Consider the following 20,771-nt stretch of genomic DNA (forward strand, 5'->3'; position numbering starts at 1 on the left):
TGATTGATACTCCCGGCTAGGTGTGTTAATTGATGCGTTCACCTTTTTATATATATGCTCACTCCTTTATGGGATGATTCCCTTATTTTCTTAAATTTGATGTTTTATATGTTGCACTGATTATACCCTCCCACCTGTTATCTATATCTCACCAGCATATGTTCTAAATATCGCTTACTCTTCTTGTGGGTGCAATGCAAACATTTGTTATTGTTTTGGAGATGTGCACGGGCCTCGTGGTACTTGGGCCTTCCTGTGTGCAGTTTGGTTGGCTCTGTTACCCGGCAGCCTCCTTGTTAACTAGTGGGATGTACCGCTTAGTTCTTTTAGCGGGTTTGGGATTTGTGGGGGTTTTTTCCTTTTTTTTTCTTCTTTCTTTTTTCATGTGTTCTTATTTGGTTTTCAAATGTTTTTTTGTTGTTGTTTTTTTTGCCACTCGTTGCATTGTCAGCTCTCTGTATGCCGCATGTCAAACTCTACCTTATTTCCCTCCACATAAATATATGTCATTTACTCAATTAGTTCAGGGATGAGTCACATCACTTTCACTACTTGGAATTGTAGGGGTATGGGCAGTGCTCTTAAACGAGGTAAAGTTTTCTCACATTTGAAGTCCCTGTCATCTGACATTGTATTTTTGCAGGAGACCCATATCCAACCCTCAGTGCAGAGGCGCTTAAGGTCTGCGTGGGTGTCTCAGGTGTACCAGTCCACCTTTTCCTCCAAGGCGAGGGGGGTTGCCATTCTTGTTCGCAGATCCATCCCATTTGTATTCAAATCGCAGATTACCGATCCAGGTGGGAGGTTCATTCTTGTCACGGGTAAGGTCAGCTCAGTCCCTTTAGCTCTTTTAAACATTTAAGCCCCAAATTTCGATAACCCTGATTTTTTCTGTAAAATATTCAATTTTGTCACAGAATACAATGATTACAACATAATTATCGGTGGCGACTTTAATTGTTATTTTGATCCGATAATGGATAGATCCTCCTCGTCTGTGGCTCCAGTATTAAAATCTGTTTCGGTTCTCAACAACCTTGCCAAATCTCTGGACCTGGTTGACATTTGGAGGCACCAGCACCCCTTAGATAGGACATTTTCTTTTTTCTCCCCTGTGCATGGCAGCTTCACAAGAATTGATTATATGCTGGTTGACTCTAGATTTATGTCTAATGTAATAAGCTCAACCTATCACAGTATCTTAATTTCCGATCATGCGCCCCTCTCATTGGTGATTGACTTCAAGCTTCATGCCCCTCAATATAGCTGGAAACTCAACCCCTCTCTATATTTAGATGTCACGTTTAGTGGCTATATATCGAACAAGATTGCAGATTTTCTGCTCATTAATGATAATGGGGCCATCTCAGATTCTACTTTGTGGGAGGCGTTTAAAACCGTGATAAGAGGGCACATCATCTCGTATCAGTCGTCTCGCAAAAGGGCCAGGCTCAGGCGTCGCATTGATATTGAGGCTGAACTAGCTGAACTGGAGGAGAACTATCGGAACACAGGTTCTGAAGATACACTGAGCTCTATTCTGAAAGTGAAATATGAATACAACCATATTCTAGGCGAGCAGGTTGTGGACTATATTCGTAAGTTAAAACAAAAGTACTTTGAGCTGGGTGAGAAGGCCGATAAATTGCTCTCTAGGCAACTGAAGGGCGTCATATCTGATAGGGCAATACATAAAATTTCCTCCTCCTCCGGTCAGCTATTAACTGATCACAAGCAGATCAATGACAGATTCTTTAGTTTTTACAGCCAGCTATATATTTCCAAGTCCACTGCCACGGATGCAGACATTGCCAGTTTTCTCCATACTTTAGACATTCCAGTCCTTTCTGAGTCCGCAAGACTGGAATTTGAAGACTCTGAATTTACACTGGAGGAGATCAGAAATGCCATTCGTTCTTTTCCTAGTGGCAAAGCATGCGGCCCAGATGGATTTGGGATAGAGTTTTATAAGACGCACATTGATGTTATCGCCCCCCTCCTGCTTCGGATGGTCAATTGTTCATTGAAAAAGGGTACTTTCCCTCACACTCTCTATGACGCCCATATTTGTGTCCTCTTAAAAAAAGACAGAGACGAAACAAACGTTTCTTCGTACCGTCCTCTATCTCTGCTCAACTCTGACCAAAAAATTATAGCAAAAGTTCTGACCATCCGATTAAACAAATATATTGGCACTTTAATTCATCCGGATCAATCAGGTTTCATCCCCAATAGATTTTCCTTCTCAAACACGAGGTGCTTGCTTAATTTAATGTACTCTACTAAATTGCCCCACTCTGCTGTAATCTCACTAGATGCCCAGCAGGCCTTTGATCAGGTGGAGTGGAGATACATGTTCGCTGCGCTTGATAAATTTGGATTCGGGTCTAAATTAATGAATATATTAAAAATGCTGTATGCTGCTCCCCAATCTTCTTTTCTAACTAATCACGAAAGATCCGCCCCGTTCCCGTTATATCGCGGCACCAGGCAGGGCTGCTGTCTCTCTCCAATGCTCTTTGCCTTAGCTCTTGAGCCGCTGGCCATAGCCATCAGAGCCAACCCCCAAATCTCCGGTATAAAATGCGGCACATCCGAGTGCACCATCGGTCTGTACGCAGATGATGTAATTCTGACCCCTTCTGATGTAAAAACATCCCTTTCACCCCTACTTAACTTGATAGATGGCTTTGGGCGACTCTCTGGGTTCACTATAAACTGGGAGAAATCTGTTTTTATGCCTCTGTCGAACGGTCTTGACTCCAGTTTCCTTCTCAATCTGCCCTTCAGAATCTCCAATGATCACTTCTCCTATCTGGGGATCAACATCCCCAGAAATCCAAAACTTCTTTTTAAACTCAACTACATGGATCTGATTGGCAGGCTCAAGGGTATGATAGATAAATGGAAACTTCTCCCCCTCTCATTGATTGGCCGTATCAATATTGTTAAAATGGTCTTGCTCCCTAAATTTACTTACTTATTTCAGAATGTGCCCATATTCCTCACTTCTTCCTTTTTCAAGACGTTAGACTCTATTATCACGCCCTTCGTTTGGGCCTCCAAGCCCCCTCGTATTTCAAAGGCCCACTTACAGAAGCCCACTGAGGAGGGTGGTTTAGGCCTGCCTGTCTTTCGCCACTACTACTGGGCCTGTAATGCCAGAGCCTGGGTTTTCTGGAAACAGTTCTCGGCTGAGTGTACGGAGATGGATGGACCCGGCCCTAGATGGCCTGAGATTGAGCTTAGTAATGCTGTATCACTTACTGGTGCCTCCTTGTCTGCCATCCTATTCTCAAAACCTGATATTAAAATCAAATCGCTACGCAATAATTTCCTACTCTGCAACTCGATTAAAATTTTAAAGCAAATCAAGGTAATTTTGAACCTCCCAGAAAAGTCAATGCATGCCCCCATATGTCAGAACCCCTGTTTCAAGCCTGGTTTGATGGATGCTGCCTTTATACAATGGTCAGATAAAGGTATAACTACTATCAGGGATCTCTACGTTGACAATCATTTTGCATCTTTTGCCCAGCTCCAGGCTAAGTTCAAACTTCCTACAAATCAATTTTTTCGTTATCTACAAATTAGGAATTTTGTCAAGCATACTTCTTCTCACCTAGATGCGGCCCCCATGCAACATGACTTTTTTGATATTATGACAAGCCCTCCCACCTCCAAACATTTGATCTCTCGTTTTGTTAATCTTTTTGTTGTGGCAACCCCCTCTCTCCATATTAAAGAGGCGTGGATCAAAGACACCGGCGAAGTTATATCTGACGAGCTCTGGGCGAAAGGGTTAAACAGGATAAAAGCATGCTCTATTAATGCTCGACTCCAGCTCATTCAGTTTAAAGTAGTTCATAGGTTGCACTATTCCAAGACTAGGTTGAACAAATTTTTTCCTGCTGTGTCCCCCATTTGCGATTAAATGTAAATCAGCTAATGGAACTCTTGGGCATCTTTTTTGGTCCTGCTCTAAGCTCACAAGATTTTGGGTTGACATTTTCAGTTTGTACAGTGCTGTTTATAATAGACAACTGGTTCCGGACTGTCTCTTAGCGATACTGGGCTGCTCCAATGGTTCGTTGGCCCTTCCATCCGCTTTACAACAAGCTCTCATGTTTGGCATGACCATTGCAAAACGGGTTATCCTTAATGAGGGGAAATCAGCTTCCCCTCCTTGCTACAAGAGCTGGCTTAATGACATGGTTTCCTGTTTACACCTGGAAGAAATTCGGTTTTCTATGTCTAACTCTCAAGACAAGTTCAAGAGGATCTGGGGCCCTTTCATAGAATACATCAGCAAGGATAGACCACAAATGGGGACCTAAATGCAATGTGATGTTTTTTTGGTTTTGTTTTTTCCCCTTTCCATTTTAACTTTTGGAAGTTATCCTTATTGAGTCTTTGCAACTCCCCTCCGGCTCAGGCCTCCTTGACTCAATTTGTGTGAGTGGACATTCTGGGGCATCTTTTCAGTGAATTGACTTATATATTTATATTTTTTCCTTCTGGCAAAAGTAATGTGGCTGTATTTATTTATTTATTTTTTATTATTAAAAAAAAAAAAAAAAAAAAAACCTTATTTTTCTTATTTATTTATTATTATTTTAATTTTTATTATTATTATATATATTTTTTTTTGTGCCTTAATTGTCTGATGTATTGCCTTTTTAGTTTGTATTATGTGCACCTGTGTATACAAAAAATCTGTAAAAATAAAATTTACAAAAAAAAAAGAAATATTAAATATAACAAAATAAGCATATTTTACATAAAAAATATGGTACTTTTAGAGGTAAATAAATAAATTAATACTAATTCATATAAAAAGGCATTGATAGAATTTATTTTATCAAAGATGGTGATATAACATTTTATAAAAAAAAAAAAAAAATTGGGATCACACCTGAGACCTTCGTGCCCAAATTTGTCCACGAAGGCGGGATTAAGGGCTGTTATGCGAGGGGGGGTTGAAGGGGTTCAGGTCATATTTAGAGTGGACAGGATATTATGTGAGTATAGGTGACCATAAGTCTGAGTGGACATCAATGCTGGCTTAAATTTACATTTGTGCTGGTGAAATGCAATTGGCTTTTGTTTTTCTGTGTATGAAATACTGTACTGTATACTACTTCACTCCACCTTGGTTTTGTCTTTGTCTGTCTCTTCAGACCTTTTCTTCTTCTTCGGCCATAAAAATAGTGTTCTTTCTTGCTTTATATACATAATTTAATCACAATTTTATTATTATTTCCATACTAGAGGAGCAATGTGAAGCTGACTGTTTTGTCACTGGCTTAATTAATTGTTGCAAAAGGGTTTAATTGTGCGTCAAAGAATGTCTGACAGTACATGAGTCCGTACATATCAAAATAATCCCTGATCACAGATTACTTAACATGGTTACTTACAAGTTGCAAAGAATCCACAATAACAGAAACTGAAAAAAAAAAAAAAAAAGATTTCTGATGGTTCTGATGGAAAGATGGTCTGTTCATATTATATGTGTCATTGGGTAAGCCAAAGAGGTAAAGAAGGCATTGACCTGTGGCTGTGCAGGCAGTGTTTCGCTGATCTATTCATTCAGTTCACTCCGTTTCAATTGCCTATCCAATCAGCACGAGAGGAGGCCTATATATACATAGCCAACTCACCTATGTTTCTCAACAATTTCAGCATCCCTCCACATGTAAAAATCTTACCAGTATTAGTGGACCTAAATAATATGAATGCAATTTATGACAATTTTAACAATAAAATACTACCTCTGATTCACAAAATGCACTGTACAACACCGATATAAGATGCAGTTTGCCTTGTTGTGTCAGTACTTATATGCTTTAAGTTTGTTTCTATGAGCTACAAAATATATTTAAGACTGAATCGATGCAGGAGTTATAGGCCTAATATTTGTAATATTCTGGAATAGTGTCAGTAAATGCGTTAACAATTTGTGATTGTATATGATAACATTGTAATTGTTACAGTGGAAGCTAAAGTAAAGTTTTATTATAAATAATAATAGTTATTTTTATTTGGGGATTCCACATGAAACACAAACAGTTCTGCTGTCACCCCCTTGCCCTTCCCCTTTTGAAGTTATTTGTGAGAAAACCTGAGTATTTTGTTTTCTTTGAATCCAGTTATTAAATTTGCTGCTCCTAAATACGTCTCTTTATTTCATCTTCTGCAACCCTCAATTCCTGACACCCTCCCTAAGTGGTGTCCCCTCAAAAATACACGATGTGCATGATGCCCTTGATTCTGTCAACTGTGCTGAGCAGCTTTCATGCTGGCTCCATCAGGTAGTCCTCATTCTTGAGCCCTGTATTGCCATAATGGTTGTTTGTAAAGGGTTAGTTAAAGTAAACAGACCGGCAGAGGCTATTTCACATTTAGGGCATCTTAGTTTTGGTTAGAATTTCCAGTAATTCAGAGTGTTGTTTAATGAGCTATTATTGATTTGATACACTTTCACCACATCTCTATAGGCTACCTGTGTAATAAACAATTCGGGAATAAAATGAATCAGTCTTTCCTCTTACTTCAGTCAGATATTATTTGCACCCTTGTTTAAATACTAACATACAGTACAGTATTGGGAAGGTGTGTCCAAACTGGTAGACCACTGGTAGCAATTGTTCTACGATCAACTTAAGATCAAATAGCCCTGCAAATTTTAGCTCCAACTTGCCTCAACACACCTGCCTAGAGGTATCAAGTTTGCCTAATAAGACCTTGATTAGCGGGTTCAGGTGTGTTTACTTAGGGTTAGAGCTAAACTTTGCTGGACAGAAGGATTGGACACCGCTGGTATAAGGCCATCTTCATGTTTGTAGAACTGCTGTTCTCAGTGTTGTAGTTCTAGTGTGGTAAAAGGACACTTTTTTTATAGCCCAGCAGAAGTAAGACAGTGACAGATGATGACGTCTATTAAAGTGTAGCTTCTGGAGACACTGAAGGATCTAAGCAGTGGAAAAACTGAAGAAGTTTAAATGGCAGAATGGAGGTCTCGCTTCAACTGCTGCTCCAGAAAACAGTCAAAGCACAAACGTAAAGGTAACTACACCAGCAAGCCAAAGCCGACAATACACTAATTACAATGCAAACAGTCAGAGTACAACTTCTGAATTTAAACATGCAGGACGTTAACACAACCTCTGAATTATCATCCCAGAATGACTGTCACTTACAGGGTTAGCCTGTTTCACAAGAGTTTAGAGTCATTTGACAGATACTGTACCTGTTACAGAGGGAAGACTTTCAAAACATCTAGTTGACACACTTTTATAATGATATGAAGCAATATCTCACTTAAAGTTTATCTTTAACTTCTGTTTATTTCTATCATTCTATATTCATATTTTCTTTCTCCTCACAGATCAACAAAAATGCTCAGAGACGACAGAAGCAAAACCAGGTGAACCAGCATTAGCATAACAGTAACACTTAGGCCAGTGCTTCACAAAACTGTGGGCCGTAGCAGTATTGCGGAGGACCTCTGTATTTTTTCTGAGGTGTATTATGCAAAGTAATAAACTTTTGTCTAATGTCGCTATTTTTAATTGGAAATATAGGCTATAAGTTACTTGATTCGTTGCAATTTGTGACTGTCAATGTAACGTGACAAGAAACATTAACAAAGGTGTTTTCATCAGGCATAAGATTAATAATGAATGTGCATGCACACTCTAAAACAAGCCTAACATGGATGAGAAGACAACAACGGAATAAGTGAAGGAGACGCGTTGAATGAATATGTAACATTCACTGTAGATGGTGCTTATTAAAACATTATACAACAGACGCTAGTCTATATCACGATTAGAATAAAGAACTTAAGAATAAACGTACCCATCACAATCCTCTGCTGGATAGAGTTGCTTCTTGTAATGAGAGTGAAACTAGTCACGCTTCCTCTGAGGTAAATTCTTTAATCATTATTCCTCACAGTGTCTCAAAACAATGTAAACCATGTTTGTTTATCTTTTGAACGCAATGGCCAATCAGAGGTGTTTAAGTTATAATCCACTCACCACTCAAAACGCTGGAGTTTTTGTTCAGTAATGAGTTCTGCTCTCTCGCGCAAATCCTCTCATTAACAAATGAAGACACGACACAAGTAAGAGAATCATTATGCAGTAGACAGCTTTATGGGTTTTAATGGGACGTTGTGAGATCATGAAATTAAATGAGTGACAACTTTTTAGTGATTGTAAAGTGAGAGCTCTTTCGCACTATTGACGTGATACTAGCATGTGATAAAAATATAACATGTCAAAATATATATTTGCAATGTAAATGCAGACTTATAGATTACTAGAAAAATATTAATTTCAATTTTTAAATTCCATTCCAATTAATTGTAAAATGTATGACTTGTAAATAATCTTAAATGTCTCACTGTACATTACTGTTCTTGTTATGGTGGAGTTGTTGCTTACACATTACATCTGCACTTTACTGGAGAACTCGTACTCATTTAACATAGCCTACTCCGTGATTTGATTCTTAATTGTACATCTTGCTGTTACAGTACACAGGAGGCAGACACAGACGTAACAGGTAATGGTAGTTTATTTGACCACAGTAGAGCAGATGAAGTAACACAGGTGAGTAAACTGGTTGTAGATAGACGTAGAATGGATATGATAGAGATAGTTACTGTCCTGTCCTTTGCAGATAGATGAACGTTGGAGCTTGGAGATCGCTGGAGAACTGAGGAACTGACTGGAACACACCCACACAGCAGATGAGGAACACAAAGGGAAGGAGACACGCTGGAGACAGGTAAGTATGCGAAGAGAAGTCCTTGAGGTAAGCATAGCACAGAGTATATGCGAACGAGACCGGACATGGAGTGCTGTGTGAGTGTGTGTTATATAGTGCTGGTGATGATTGCCGTGATGAGGTGCAGGTGATGGTGATCAGTACTCAGGATATAGCGTGCGTTGTGATTGGTGGAGGTTGGAACCTGACGTGTCTGTGACAGTACCCCCCCCTCCACGGCCCGCTCCAGAGGGCCGAGAACCCCGACGCCATGGTGGACGTCCTCTACCCCGCGGTGCCGGTTTCTCAGGGTGACTGTCGTGAAAGGTCTGGAGTAAACTGGGGTCTAAGATGTCGTTCCTCGGGACCCAGGAGCGTTCCTCGGGGCCATATCCTTCCCAATCCACCAAGTATTCCAGCTGACCACCACGACGTCGGGAGTTCAAGATCTCATGAACTTTGTAGGCAGTTCCGTCCTCCAGGATGAGTGGAAGGGGGGGTTCGGCGGGAACCACGTCAGGTCCTGTGGGTAAAACAGAGGGATGGTGAGCTTTAAGTAGTGACACATGGAAAGTGGGGTGTATACGATACCCTTGTGGGAGACGGAGTTGGTAGGTGACTGGATTGACCTGCTTGATGATGGGGAATGGGCCAATGAACCTGGGACTCAGCTTTTTGCAAGGCAGACGCATTCTGATGTCTCTGGTTGATAGCCAAACCATCTGACCAGGCTGGAAGACAGGAGTGTCAGACCATCGGAGGTCGGCTACCATCCTGCGTCTGCGCAGGGCCTGTTGCAATTGATGGTGTGCTGAGTCCCAGACCCTCTCGCTCTCTCTGAACCAGTAGTCTACTGCTGGAACGTTGGAGGGTTCCCCATCCCAGGGGAACAGTGGAGGTTGGAAGCCGAGTACGCACTGGAACGGGGTGAGTCCTGTGGTTGACTGTCTCAGAGAGTTTTGGGCGTACTCGGCCCAACCCAGGAACTGGTTCCAAGAGTCCTGGTGGTCATGACAGAAGGTACGTAGGAAGCGGCCAATTTCCTGTACCTTCCTTTCCGTCTGCCCGTTCGATTGTGGATGATATCCTGACATCAGGCTAACGGCCACACCTAGGAGGGAGAAGAACGATTTCCATACTCTGGATATGAACTGGGGACCTCGGTCTGAGACAATGTCTTCTGGTACTCCGAAGTATCTGAAAACTTGGTTGAAGAGTGTTTCGGCTGTCTCCATGGCAGTAGGCAATCCTGGAAGTGGGATCAGACGGCAGGATTTAGAAAAACGATCAACAACTACTAGGATGGTGGTATTACCGTCTGAGGCTGGAAGGTCAGTGATGAAGTCCACTCCTAGGTGTGACCATGGGCGTTCTGGAATGGGCAGAGGAAGGAGTTTCCCAGCTGGCAGATGACGAGGAGATTTGGAAATGGCACACTCCCTACAGCCCTGCACGTACCTTCTGACATCCGAAGCCATCCCTGGCCACCAGAAGCGCTCTTTAATCAACGAGAGGGTTTCATTGACCCCCTGGTGACCAGTACCAAGTGACGTGTGAGCCGAGTGAATAGTGGGAGTGCGTTGTGTCCGTGGGATGTACAACAAGCCTGGTGGACAGCCCGGCGGAGGGTTCGTGGAGGCATTGGAGGAGGGGATAGTTTCTTCAGACCAGGTAATAGGACTTACGATGAGGGAACTTGGAATAATGGGTTCTGGTTCTTCGGTTTGTTCCTCAGGAGCATGAAGACGGGAGAGAGCATCAGCCTTAATATTTTTTGTACCTGGGCGATAAGAGATGGTATAATTGAAGCGGGAGAAAAACATAGCCCAACGGGCTTGTCTTGGGTTTAGTCTTTTGGCTGATCGAAGATATTCTAAGTTCTTGTGATCCGTTAGCACCAGGAACGCATGTTTGGCTCCCTCCAGCCAATGCCTCCACTCTTCCAAGGCAAGCTTAACAGCAAGGAGTTCCCTGTCACCGATGGAGTAGTTGACTTCCGCCGGGCTGAGCTTGCGGGAGAAGGCGCATGGATGGAGTCTACTAGGTGTCCCCTGCTGCTGGGACAACACCGCTCCCACTCCAGTTGTGGAGGCATCCACTTCCACGATGAAAGGCTTTTCTGGATCTGGATGGACGAGTAAGGGAGCGGTGGTGAAGGCTTTATTAAGTTGTTCAAAGGCGTTGGTGGCTGCCGGGCTCCAGGACAGAGACTTGGGTTTATTGCGTAGCATACTGGTGAATGGATGAGTGATCGAACTGTAACCTTTAATGAAACGTCTGTAGAAGTTGGAGAATCCGAGGAAGCATTGGAGTTCTTTGATGGTTGTGGGTTCTGGCCAGTTGGTGATGGATTCCACCTTCCTCTCGTCCATCCGGATGCCACTGTGGTCTATGTGATAACCCAGGAAGGAAACTGATGTTTGGTGGAATGAACACTTTTCTGCCTTGAGGAACAGGTGGAATTGACGTAGACGGTTGAGGACCTCCGCAACGTGTTGGCGATGTTCGGCCTGGCTCCGGGAGTATATGAGGATGTCGTCGATGTAGACTAGGACGAGTCGATGGAGAAACTCCCGGAGCACCTCATGGATGAAATCCTGGAATACGGAGGGGGCGTTTACCAATCCATACGGCATGACGAGATACTCATAGTGTCCTGTAGGGGTAATAAAGGCAGTCTTCCACTCGTCCTCCTCACGTATCCGGATGAGGTTGTAAGCGCTGCGGAGGTCCACCTTGGTAAACACAGTGGCACCACGGAGATGTTCCAGGGCCGCTGGGACGAGAGGAAGGGGATATCGAAACTTGACGGTGATTTTATTGAGAGAACGATAATCGATACATGGCCGCAAGCCTCCATCCTTTTTTGCCACAAAGAAGAAGCTGGAAGCAGCAGGGGAAGTAGACGGCCTGATGTAACCTTGGGCGAGGGCTTCCTTGATGTAATCCTCCATGGCCTTCTCCTCCGGGATGGATAATGGGTATATCTTACCCTTTGGTACTGGTTCACCCGGAAGCATGTCGATGGCACAGTCCCATGGCCGGTGTGGAGGCAGCTTGGAAGCCCGTTGCGGGCAGAAGACATCTCTGAAGGGGGCGTAACACTTGGGGACGTCAACTGAGCGTTGTTCAACTGGACTTTCGATGGATGTGGCACAGAGAGTTAAATCAGGCGGAGACGATGGTGGAAGAGGAAGTTCCATCAAACAGCGAGAGAAGCAAGTGTCGCCCCACTTCAGGATCTCGCCCGTTTTCCAGGAGATGGTAGGGTTGTGCTGCTCCAACCAGGGGCGCCCCAGAACCACGTCAGCAGTTGAATACTCCAGAACCAGCATATGAGCCTCTTCACGGTGTAATAAGCCCACTTGTAGTGTAACTGGTCCAGCCACGGTGCGAACGCGCTTGCGACTAGTGTTGTTTTTGGCGGCCTGTTTTAATTTTAGTCTAGTCTTAGATAACTGATGACATTTAAGTCAAGTTTTAGTCAATGAAAATTGTATTTTAGTCTCTTTTTAGTAATGCAATTCTATTTAACCCAGTCAATATAGTATAAGTACATATTATAGACAAAACCAAAATCTTCTTTTCAAACCCATTTCAAACAATGTTATCTTATTATATTATTGTTACCTTATAGACTCAAGAATACATCCATTCCAGACACGGAAGACGCTCTGATTTGAAGTTACAACATATTTATTTTACCAACTAAACATGTTAGAAGTACACACACATACATTTAAATAAAATAAATAAAAACATTGAGATGTCTCTTAAGGTTCTTGGTGTTTTTTCCTGTGATTTTTGTGGCCACATTTCTCCCCATCTTTTTCCACAACACCCATTTTATTTTCCACTTCAATGTAATAAAAGTTTTTCCAAATGTCTTATTAATTCAAATTAAATATGCATTTATTCTTATTAATAGGAAAATTATATCCAAATTATTATTTAATTCTTTAAATCTGTTTAAAATTAGACCCACATTATAGTTAAAATGTTTTTCTGTCTTGTATTTTATCTCAAAATAAAGGATGTAATTTTATTCCACATGGAAATGAGCGGAAATAAGTGAATACAGCCTCTTATTCGCTTAAGAGGTAATCATGATGCTGTGGTTATTTTATCATATCTAATTGCTGCAGTTATAACGGCACATTTCAAATGTTTACGTGCTTTTCTTTCTTTTTTTGAGCGGTGATGAAATATCTTGCTCTTGTAAATACTTGCCAGCATTTCAGTAATACAAGTCTAGATCTTTCAAATGCATCCAAATAACAGCGAAGCACAACCACACGGTGCTCTGCAGTTGCCAAAAAGGATATAAACCGTGAATTCTGAAGTTATATATTATTGAAAACTCAGAGATGTGGATTCAGACGGCACCACACGACCTTGGTGTTTGTCAAACAGTAAGTTAGGTCATTCGGCCGGAGATTTTTACACGGGTGGTGGGAGAAAAACACTGATATTCTGGATTAAGACGACAATAAAATAACTAACTAGCCCCTGTAAATGATAAAGATACCTTACGACCGCTGGACAAACAATTACCGTCCGAATAGTGCTTACGAACCCCGACTACCCGCCCATCGGTCTCGTTCACTCACCGGAGCTAAATCTTCTAAAATGCCGCGCGAGTGGGGCTTGAAGAGAGTGATGTCGCCTGCGTCTGCGCAGTGCGCCCTGATGCAGCCCCTGAATGAGACGCACAGAAATACTGCAAAATAATAATAAAAACGCGACTTTTCGTCTCGTCTCATTTTCGTCAACGAAAATGAAAAGACATTTTAGCATAGTTTTTATTATGTGAACCACATTTAGTCTCGTTTTTATTCGTCACATGACCAGCATTTACGTTGCGTCTTGTCTCGTTTTCGTCACGTTATAAAAGTTCGTTGATGACTATATTTAGTCATACTTTTCGTTGACGAAAACAACACTACTTGCGACTGAGGGGTCTGCCGGTTATGGAACTGATCCTGTAGATGGTCGGAGACGGAGTGATCTTGAGGTGTAGTTGGCAGCAGATGGCACCGGAGAGGAAGTTGCCGGCTGACCCCGAGTCGAGGAGCGCGACCACTGAAAGGGAGACATTAGCGGCAGTAAGGATGACGACAGTGGTGAGTGGTTTCATCTTATGAGTAGCAGGAATAATAGCACTCACCATGGGTCGCGGGGGTCGTGTGGGGCATGCAGCAATGACATGCCCAGGTTCACCCCAATAGAGACAAAGACGAAGGGTCAGCCGACGGCGGCGTTCTTCAGAAGACAAACGGGAATTTTCTATTTCCATGGGTTCTTGGGCTGGTTCTGGGGTGCTGACGGGTTCGGATCGGCGGAAGGGCACGTTGATGGAATACTAGTCCTGGTGCTCTTGGATGCACGCTTGCATGCGAGTGGCACAGCGAATGGAGAGCTGGATGAATTTCTCAAGGCCGATGGAGTCCTCGCATGCAGCGAGATGCAGCCGTACCCAAGGTTCTAATCCTTGCCGATACGTCGTTATCAACGCCTGTTCATTCCATCCGCTGACTGCTGCAAGCGTTCTGAATTGCAAAGCATAATCGTAAATAGACATGGATCCTTGTTTTAAATTATAAAGTTTCTCACCCGCTGAAGAATCTGTGATCGGTTTCCCAAACACTTCCCGGAAGTGGGAAATAAACGCTGAGTAGGATTGCGTTACTGCACCCTGTTGTGACCAGATGGAATCGGCCCACATCAATGCTTTGCTGCTGAGCTGAGAGATGATGAATGCAATTTTAGATGTGTCGCTCGGGTACAGGTGCGGCTGCATCTCCAGGACCGCTGCAATCCTCCGCCGATCCTGAGTAGGGCGCGGTTTGGCCATGGGACTTGCATACGGAGGTAGTGAAGGAGGACTGTTGACAGAGTTGCTGGTGTTCGCTGGTGCAGGTGAAGGGACAGTAACTGGAGTGGGTGGTGGAGGAAATGTGCGCCGAAGCGCATCCACCAGTTCTTGAAAGGGATCCGGCTGGCTCATACTGGGTCTTCTGTTTTGGTCCGGTCTTCTGTTACAGTACACAGGAGGCAGACACAGACGTAACAGGTAATGGTAGTTTATTTGACCACAGTAGAGCAGATGAAGTAACACAGGTGAGTAAACTGGTTGTAGATAGACGTAGAATGGATATGATAGAGATAGTTACTGTCCTGTCCTTTGCAGATAGATGAACGTTGGAGCTTGGAGATCGCTGGAGAACTGAGGAACTGACTGGAACACACCCACACAGCAGACGAGGAACACAAAGGGAAGGAGACACGCTGGAGACAGGTAAGTATGCGAAGAGAAGTCCTTGAGGTAAGCATAGCACAGAGTATATGCGAACGAGACCGGACATGGAGTGCTGTGTGAGTGTGTGTTATATAGTGCTGGTGATGATTGCCGTGATGAGGTGCAGGTGATGGTGATCAGTACTCAGGAGATGGCGTGCGTTGTGATTGGTGGAGGTTGGAACCTGACGTGTCTGTGACACTTGCAGTAAAATGTACATTTTTAATGAACTTGTAGCTAAAGTCCAGGTAAATGCTTATTCATCCACCTGATTAATAAAATAAAAATGTATGAATGGAAATCCATTAAAATAATTTACAACAACTGCAAATAACTAATGAATTGTGATTTTTTTTATCGTAACATTTATCGTTTATTACGATGAATAAATCTAAATTTTAACAGTGAGCAGTAATATACAGACAGTGATGCATGTGCAACAACAATAATGTGCATAGTTCTGATCTACTGTCTTAATATACAGTAACTTATTCTTGATCATAATATGCTTAGTTTCCATCAATATCGAATGCTATCCCAGGTGTAAAGGAAATATATTTATATTGTGTTTTTTGGACATACTTCATATATTCAAATTATACTATACAGTATGTTTGTATTAAATATATTTATTACACGTTTATACTGTTACAAAACTTTCATTAAAGGGTGAGTTCACCCAAAAATGAAAATGTCACACCCGTAAGACCTCCGTTCATCTTCAGAACACAAATTAAGATATTTTTGTTGAAATCCGAAGGCTCAGTGAGGCCTGCATAGAGATCAAAGCAATTTACACTCTCAAGATCCATTAATGTGCTAAAAACATATTTAAATCAGTCCATGTGAGTACAGTGGTTCAATATTAATATTATAAAGCCACGAGAATATTTTTTGTGCGCCAAAAAAAACTAAATAACGATTTATATAGTGATATATAGTAATATATAGTAAAAATTATATAGTGATATATAGTAACATCGTAGAGAGGGCTCCAGCCAAAGTGATGTGTCTTCCACCGATTGGGGTAGATCACCTAGAACCTCCACGTCCCGTCCAGGGACCAGGCATAGAGTTTCTGGAGGCGGGTGCCAGAGGGTTCCCCATCTCTGAGAAAGCAGGACCTTCCTCAGAGGAATGGGCCAGGGAGGGGCTGTCATGAGGAGCATGAGCAGCGTTACCGGCCCAGACGTGGGAGGCGGAGCGTACCGGTGTGGGGGCACGGTTAACGGCTGCGTCCTGACAGAGGAGACCAGGGAAGGATGCACGTTCCACTGGGGTCTGCTCTGCGAGGAGGCTGGCGACAGAGAGGGACGAGAGCGGCGTGGCCCGGGGGCGGCGCACACTGCCGTCACCAGTCTCTGGGGGCTCAGGGATGGGAATGTCAATTCTTTCTTTAACCAAATTAGGGTGCTGCTGACCCGGGGGCCAGCAGCTGAACAAAGGATTCTCCCCCGGGCCCTCCACCGTGGGAAGGAGTGGCCCTGCTGCCACCTCCTCAAAAGAATTTCCCATCCCTGAGCAGTCCGCATCAGGAGCGCCGCTTGGCCTGGCGTTTAGCGGGGCGCAGGGCAGCCTGGGCGGACTGGGGTGCCTTCCTCCGCGACCCGGCCCGGGTGAAGGCTGCTGCTGGGGCCGGGCGGGAGCCTTAGGAGGGTGCCCTCGGCGGCGAGCAGGCTGAGGCAACTGTGCCGGCGGCTGGGTGGAGGCAGCAGCTGGCCGCCGGGGCAGTATATGTTTGATGGCCTCAGTCTGCTTCTGGGCGGTTGAAAACTGTTGGGCGAAGCTTTCAACCGCGCCGCCGAAGAGGCCAGCCTGGGATATGGGGGCATCAAGGATGTCCCTGAGCATCCTGGCCTGGTAGACCTGAAGGATGGCCATGGCATGCAAAGAGGCAGCAGCCTGCCCCGCAGCTCTGTACGTTTTCGCCACCAAGGTTGATGTGAAACGACGGGCTTTGGAGGGGTGCTTAGGATCACCACGCCAGGTCGAAGCGCTCTGCGGACACAGTTGCATCGCAACAGAACGTTCGACTGGGGGGACAGTGTACCCGTTGGCCGCGGCCCCATCGAGAGTGGAGAAGGCGGAAGAAGTCGCCGAACGGTCACGGGAAGACAACGGGGACTTCCAGGACCGCACAACCTCTTCATGCAGCTCGGGGAAGAAAGGTATTGGGGCGGGGACTGACAGGTGCCCCCAAAAACCAATCATCCAGCCGCGAGCGCTCAGGACAGGGCGGAGGGTTCCACTCTATCCCAAGACTCGCGGCTGCCTGAGACAACATGGCTGTCAGCTCTAGGGCTGTCAACGAATATTCTAAATTCGAATATATATTCTAAACTCGAATAGTTTTTAAAAAATGAATTTCGAAGGTGAAAATTAATATTCGAATAAATAAAAAAAATGTGGGGAAAAAAACGCCCTCGGTAGTAAAGGCGTGGCTGTCTGCTTTGCGAGTGGGCGCGCTAGCTCGCCTGAAGCCTTGTGTACTTTGGCCCGTCTCCAGAGCGTGAGCCTCCGCTGACTGCGCGCGCTCCTCCCCAAACGGACGAGGTGTTTATATTTGACGCGCTCGGCGTTGTGCTTTTCTTTGAAACGACAGATGGCGACTCTGAGTAATTGTTCTATAAACTATCAGGAAAAGCGTCGAGAAGAAGTGGGCTAATGTACACAGGTGACGATATTTATTTTAGTACACTTCACCGAAAACCACACTACAAAAGAATCATGTAAAACAGATCAAAATAAACCTTGATATTACTTGTGACATGAGAACAAAATGTATGTAGAAATGTAACGTTAACTTATACAACTCAATTTATGATATCTAAATGTTTCATAATTTCACTAAACACTTTAGTGAGTTTTCACTTAGTTTCGTGAACTTTTCTTTATTAAACGGGCTTTTTTATGCTTTTGTAGGCTCGTTTTGTAAATATAAGCAACTCATTTGTATGTGCAAACTGGACCACCATTACTTTGCATCGCCCGCCACAAGCTCTCTGTCTGCAACACGCGAGGCCATAACGGAGAAATTAATTTTGTTCATTTGTAAGGACATGAGAGCGATCAGTGTCGTGGATGGGGCTTCAGGGAGTTCTGTCAAGCAATGGAACCGAGCTACTGCCTGAATAGATATTGCATGAATGAAGGATAAATGCACTGCTTCCACTGGTTTGATTATTTACCGTTTCATGTCAAAGAAAAGTTCCATGTTTACCACAGCACAGCTCGCTCAGAGCGTTCAATAATATGCTGTAAAACTTATATTAATATTTGTTTCAATCACTGAATGAAGCCTGCTATATTTGGGACAAGAGTCGCGACCTTAAATTGCTTGCACAAAACTCTTGATCAGCTCTCAAAATGTGTTTGTTCATTTAAGCCGTTGTGAGCAGAAAGCGTGAGGGCGAGAGAGAGTGAGGTCTGCGGTCTTTAGCCATTAGTTGATTTACTTGTTTTTGTGTAGGTAATACGTTGTCAAATATGTTTAAACTTAAATAGACTACCTATATAAGTAGTTATGTCTCTTTGTATTCATTTGTCCTGTTATTGACGTAATGCGCGTCATTGATGAAATGCGCAACCAGATGTTCGAATAGTTCGAATATTCGTGCTTTTTTTAGAGGGAATATTCGAACGTCATTTTTGAGCAATTTTGACAGCCCTAGTCAGCTCCAGGTCCGACTCGGGCAATGCTGGCGCGCCTGAAGGCGGCACCACAGCCGAGTCATCATCCTCGGAGGACTCTAGCCCACCTTGTGATGCGGCGACCGACATTGCATCATCCTCCGGAGCGCCAAACGAGATGCGCAGGGGGGCCGGAGCCGGGCCCGCAATCTCAGCCTGAACGCTCGCGGGTTGCGGTGCGCTAGAGGGGGGTGTGGCCCGAGGCATGAGCGTCGGGGCTTTGTTCCACACCGTCACCCTCAGGTCACCCTGGCCACCAGCCAAAGTACCGCCTCTCGTGGAGACGGTAGATTGGGGTGTGGCAGAGGGGGCTCTCACTTCTTTACGAAGATCCTCGAGTCTCGACCGCAGCACCGCGATGGTCATGTTCCCTCAGTGGGAACATGACTCATCCACAAACGCTGCTTGAGCATGCTGAAAGCCCAAGCATACCAGACAGTGATTGTGCCCATCGGAAGGTGATAACAACCGGCCACACCCAGAAGTACACGTGCGAGACATCCTGAAAAGGACGTGCCACGTGCAAGCTCTTTTATGAGAGGAAAGTTTCGCAGTGACGCCGAAGCGCCCAGGGAACACACACCAGCTGTCTAGCAGACCACTGCGCAGATCAGCAGGCAGGAAGTATGCGATCACTGGAACACGCTGTCAACACCAACGCCACTGGAAAGCTGCTCGTCTCGAAGGCTGACAAAGACTCAGTTAGCAGGCTTGAAGGAGTGAAGAGATACTCTTGGCTCCAAAGCAGAAACATAATGCGATGTTGCCAGCGTACTTCCTTATATCCCCACGCTGTGGGGCGGAGTTACGCATGCAAATTCCGCATGCCCATGGCATTGGCACTGCCATTGGGCGCTGTTAGACTCCTCGAAGGTAACTGGCTTCTAAGCGAAAACCCCATTCGTTAGCCACTAACGGTACGTCTCCGTTCCCTCCTCAGGGAACTAGGGTTACATACGTAACTGAGACGTTCTTCACTTCGGAGCCGAGCAGATGTGCTCTCTCTGAAAAGTGACAGCACGGTTTGTCACGGCAACTCAGCGCGTCACTCTGCGCTCTAGATTTGCGGTCAAAACTTTGAAAAATCAAACAAGGTGGAGTTCCTTCGTCCTACTTCCCCATCTAGTTTCTTTTCTGGTGCACAGCTGCATAAAAAGCTGCATAAAAGTTTTTTTCTCTCACTACCCTTGATGGTGGCCCGGCAGTGCTATTGTTTTTTCTCCAATTGAGTTTTTGTTCCATGCCACTGTCGCCTATGGCTTGCTTAGTGGGGTCATTTAAATTGCAACTCATGCTCCTCATGACAGCCCCTCCCTGGCCCATTCCTCTGAGGAAGGTCCTGCTTTTTCAGAGATGGGGCACCCGCCTTCAGAAATTCTATGCCTGGTCCCTGGACGGAATGTGGAAGTTCTAGGTGATCTACCCCAATCGGTTAGAAGACACATCACTTTGGCTGGAGCCCTCTCTACAAGGTTTCTGAGGGGGGCAAGGAGATTGGGACTTATCTCTGGTGCTTATCTGGCGATACACTGATTCGATACGCTCCGAAGCTTCATGAATCAGTGTTTTGAAATCGGCCATCACTATATATATATAATTGGCTTCTAAGCGAAACCCCCATTCGTTAGTCACTAACGTTACGTCGTAGTGACTGAACGAAAGGGAACAATGTGTACTGCATCTGCTTCCTTATTTATACCTGCGCTGCGGGACGGAGCACGAGATGCAAATCTTGCACGCCAATGTGCATTGGCTCATTCTGTAGACACTCGAAGCTGATAGGGCTCCCAGAAGTGATCCCAATTCGTCGGTGATGTCCAATTGGGGGATTTAAATTATTGAAATCTGGCAACCACAAGCATAAACGCTCGAACACTTTTTTTTCCCTCAACAAAAACAAATTTTGTGAGTGATTTTGGTCAAGTTTTTAAAAAACATTTTAGTCTCGTCTTTTTTCATCAACAATATTGCATGTTGATAAAGTCTCAGTTTTTGTTAAGGATGT

The 20,771-nt window shown here is 44.3% G+C and overlaps 1 protein-coding gene across 1 annotated transcript in view; it reads left to right on the plus strand.

The window, feature by feature from the left end:
* Positions 1–568: 568 nt before the first annotated feature.
* Positions 569–20,771, plus strand: part of LOC307127194 (NACHT, LRR and PYD domains-containing protein 12-like) — a gene marked incomplete at both ends in the record, with an annotated part of 43,069 nt that continues 22,866 nt past the window's right edge. Inside the window, 4 exons of the mRNA XM_079818302.1 lie at positions 569–590; positions 644–727; positions 1,296–1,628; positions 2,529–3,269. Of these exons, the coding sequence (XP_079674428.1) occupies positions 569–590; positions 644–727; positions 1,296–1,628; positions 2,529–3,269 (1,180 nt within the window). The remainder of the gene's footprint in view (positions 591–643; positions 728–1,295; positions 1,629–2,528; positions 3,270–20,771) is intronic.

Source organism: Gobio gobio (genome assembly GCF_949357685.1).
Source record: "Gobio gobio genome assembly, chromosome: 5".
NCBI lineage: Eukaryota > Metazoa > Chordata > Actinopteri > Cypriniformes > Gobionidae > Gobio > Gobio gobio.